The 4,374-nt window shown below is 39.6% G+C and overlaps 1 protein-coding gene across 1 annotated transcript; it reads right to left on the bottom strand.

Moving 5' to 3' along the window:
• Positions 1-1,064: 1,064 nt before the first annotated feature.
• On the bottom strand, positions 1,065-2,354 carry LOC103072668 (olfactory receptor 5AN1-like). The gene is given in 3 exon segments (XM_082931012.1): positions 1,065-1,543; positions 1,546-2,033; positions 2,347-2,354. Coding segments are annotated over 3 exon segments (975 nt in total).
• Between the last annotated feature and the right edge of the window lie 2,020 nt (positions 2,355-4,374).

Below are 4,374 nucleotides of genomic sequence, written 5' to 3'. Positions count from 1 at the left end.
CCCGTGTCCCCTGCATCGGCAGGCGGACTCTCAACCACTGCGCCACCAGGGAAGCCCGAAATAGGACTTTTTTTCCCCTTAATTTCCTTTCATATCAAAGTCTAGTCCACTGGACTCTCATATGTATGTCTGGGTCTCCTATCACACTCTCCCCGAGCCTCACGTGCTTGTCACAATACAGGCCAAATATTAACAGAGTTCAGCAGATCCCCCCAATGTGAAAGTCATCTTCAGAGCTGCCTTTGCTCTCAGGATTCCTGATTTTTCTTTACATTTGGAGGTTGGAGATTTCCTTCTCTTTTCTTGTTTGCTCAGAAGTGTATTTTTAAATATTTTCTAAAAAATATTTTGTCCAGCATCTTTAGTAGTTTTGCAGTGGTGGGTGCATCTATGCTATTCAATCTGCCATAATAACAGAAATGTAATCTTTTCAATATATTTCAGAATTCAAATGATCACTTCTTTTCTTTGTATTTTAGCTCTCCCAGGTCAGGAGAGTATCATAGAAATCCCTTGTTCATTCTGCTATTGGTGTTAGGTTCTAAAAATAGAAACTCAGAAAACAAACTCTAGAGGAAACTCCGTGTGGTATTTTCCATGGCGAGGAAGTTATGTCAAAGTCTAAAGTTATGCTTCTCTCCACATCCCCGTTTTCATCAACTGGAATTTGCCTAGGCACCCAGAGAGTTTGAAGTCTATGACAAAGTGGTTGTTGCTCTACTTGTGATGTTGTGTATGAGAAAGATCATTTACTGACCTGTGTTTAGTCCCATTCTCTCCAGCCTGCAGTCTGAAATTCTGAAAGGGTATGTAAGGGTCAAACACTGAGAAACTGAAGGTTATACTGACATAAAAATTAATATATTAATTTGTGAAGTCATTGCTGGCGTAAGAGAGAAGAGTCAACTGTCAAGACTCAAAGAAGCCACAGGATTTGCCTGGCACTGAGCCAGGGCTGGATTTAGTTGCATTGACTCACTGAAATCCTGCCAGAGCACCAGGAACAACGTTAAATGCATTTCTCTTACATAGCCTAGAAACTTCCAGTCAACAGGGTCACTAATCTACCAGACCTTTAATTAGCTGTGACAATGGGAAAACATTCTCTTCTTCTTACACCACTTAAGGGTATCTTTGATTTCCTTGTTCCTTAGACTGTAAATCAAAGGTTTCAACATGGGGATCACCACTGTATAGAAGACTGATGCCATCTTGTCATAGCCCAGAGAATGATCAGTGCTGGGGTGCTTACAGGCAAAGAGTCCTGATCCAAAGAAAAACGTCACTGCTGTCAGATGAGAAGGACAGGTGTTGAAGGCCTTGGCCCTGCCTTCAACTGAGCTGATCTTCAGGCTGGTGGCAGTGATATAACCATAAGATATCACGATGATTAAGACGGATGCCACACCAAACATCACTCCTATCACAAACCTTATCACTTGTAGGAAAAAGGTTTCAGAGCAGGAGAGGACTAATAATTGAGTCAGGTCACAGAAGTGATTGATACCATTTGGTCCACAGAAATTGAGCTGAAGTAAAGCACGCAGCCAAAGAATCCAACTATATAGGCTCCAACCACCACCTGCACACAGAGGGTGGGGGACATGATATCTGTGTAGAGCAGAGGATTACAAACAGCAACATGGCGATCATAAGCCATGGCTGCCAGGAGACAGCATTCAGTCAGACCCAGGCTAGCGAAACAGAAGCATTGCATGGTGCATCCCATAAAGGAGATGAATTCGGGCTTCCGGAAGACGTCTGAGAGCATTTAGGGTGTTGCAGAAGTAACATAGCAGAAATCTAAGAAGGATAAAGATAAGCTGCTGGGTAAGAAGTACATGGGTGTATGTACGGAGGAGTCCATCCTAATCAGGATGATGAAACCCAGGTTCCAGGCCACTGTCAAGAGGTAAGTCCCCAAGAACACTGAAAAGAGACCAATCTTGAGCTTGGGGGAACCTGAGAATCCCAAGGGGATAAATTTGGTGCCTGTTGTACTGTTCCTTCCTCCAGCCCTTGTCTTGAAGTCTCTTCAAACTGCAGAAGAACTTTGGGTTAATGATTGTCTATTTTTAATATTATGAAGCATACTTGTTTTGGATATAGTCTCATGTTTTTGGACAAAAATTATCCATAGTCAAGATAACTTTCTTAAACAATGTAAAAAATTATAAAAATTATTTTAAAAAACATTGGGAATCCCGTTTCTCAGTTATACGTGATAGTTTGTGGCAAATTTTTCTGCACACACACGTGTGCACACATAAACACACAGATGTTGCCAAACTGCTGTATAAAAATTGGTACTAGTTTACACAAGTTCAAGATTTTATGACAATATACCTTACCATCCCATTCAACACTGCCCATAATTATTTAGCTTTACTCTTTGACAATCTTACACATTAAAAAAAATACTTTTTCATTATTTTTTATTTGTACTTACTTTATTGATTTACTTATATATATATATATATATATATATATATATATATAACATCTTTATTGGAGTATAATTGCTTTACAATGGTGTGCTAGTTTCTGCTTTATAACAAAGTGAATCAATTATACATATGTTCCCATATCTCTTCCCTCTTGCGTCTCCCTCCCTCCCACCCTCCCTATCCCACCCCTCCAGGAGGTCACAAAGCATCGAGCTGATATCCCTGTGCTATGCGGCTGCTTCCCACTAGCTATCTACCTTACGTTTGGTAGTGTATATATATGTCCATTCCTCGCTCTCGCTTTGTCACAGCTTACCCTTCCCCCTCCCCATATCCTGAAGTCCATTCTCTAGTAGGTCTGTGCCTTTATTCCTGTCTTACCCCTAGGTTCTTGGTGACATTTTTTTCCCCCTAAATTCCATATATATGTGTTATCATACGGTATTTGTCTTTCTCTTTCTGACTTATTTCACTCTGTATGACAGACTCTGGGTCTATCCACCTCATTACAAATAGCTCAATTTCGTTTCTTTTTATGGCTGAGAAATATTCCATTGTATATATGTGCCACATCTTCTTTATCCATTCATCTGACGATGGACACTTAGGTTGTTTCCATCTCTGGGCTCTTGTAAATAGAGCTGTAATGAACATTTTGGTACATGACTTTTTGAATTATGGTTTTCTCAGGGTATATGCCCAGTAGTGGGATTGCTGGGTCATATGGTAGCTCTATTTGTAGTTTTTTAAGGAACCTCCATAGTGTTCTCCATAGTGGCTGTATCAATTTACATTCCCACCAACAGTGCGAGAGGGTTCCCTTTTCTCCACACCCCCCCCAGCATTTATTGTTTCTAGATTTTTTGATGATGGCCATTCTGACTGGTGTGAGATGATATCTCACTGTAGTTTTGATTTGCATTTCTCTAATGATTAATGATGTTGAGCATTCTTTCATGTGTTTGTTGGCAATCTGTATATCTTCTTTGGAGAAATGTCTATTTAGGTCTTCTGCCCATTTTTGGATTGGGTTGTTTATTTTTTTGTTATTGAGCTGCATGAGCTGCCTGTAAATTTTAGAGATTAATCCTTTGTCAGTTGATTCATTTGCAAATATTTTCTCCCATTCTGAGGGCTGTCTTTTGGTCTTGTTTATGGTTTCCTTTGCTGTGCAAAAGCTTTGAAGTTTCATTAGGTCCCATTTGTTTATTTTTGTTTTTATCTCCATTACTCTAGGAGATGGGTCAAGAAGGATCTTGCTGTGATTTATGTCATAGAGTGTTCTGCCTATGTTTTCCTCTAAGAGTTTGATAGTTTCTGGCCTTACATTTAGGTCTTTAATCCATTTTGAGCTTATTTTTGTGTATGGTGTTAGGGAGTGATCTAATCTCATACTTTTACATGTACCTGTCCAGTTTTCCCAGCACCACTTATTGAAGAGGCTGTCCTTTCTCCACTGTACATTCCTGCCACCTTTATCAAAGATAAGGTGACCATATGTGCATGGGTTTATCTCTGGGCTTTCTATCCTATTCCATTGATCTATCTTTCTGTTTTTGTGCCAGTACCATACTGTCTTGATTACTGTAGCTTTGTAGTATAGTCTGAAGTCAGGCAGCCTGATTCCTCCAGCTCCATTTTTTGTTCTCAAGATTGCTTTGGCTATTCGGGGTCTTTTGTGTTTCCATACAAATTGTGAAATTTTTTGTTCTAGTTCTGTGAAAAATGCCAGTGGTAGTTTGATAGGGATTGCATTGAATCTATAGATTGCTTTGGGTAGTAGAGTCATTTTCACAATGTTGATTCTTCCAATCCAAGAACATGGTATATCTCTCCATCTGTTTGTATCATCTTTAATTTCTTTCATCAGTGTCTTATAATTTTCTGCATACAGGTCTTTTGTCTCCTTAGGTAGGTTTATTCCTAG

This window comes from Lipotes vexillifer, unplaced genomic scaffold (genome assembly GCF_000442215.2).
Source record: "Lipotes vexillifer unplaced genomic scaffold, Lipotes_vexillifer_v1.1 scaffold977, whole genome shotgun sequence".
Taxonomy (NCBI): Eukaryota; Metazoa; Chordata; class Mammalia; order Artiodactyla; family Lipotidae; genus Lipotes; species Lipotes vexillifer.
This window is presented reverse-complemented; position numbering and strand designations above follow the sequence as displayed.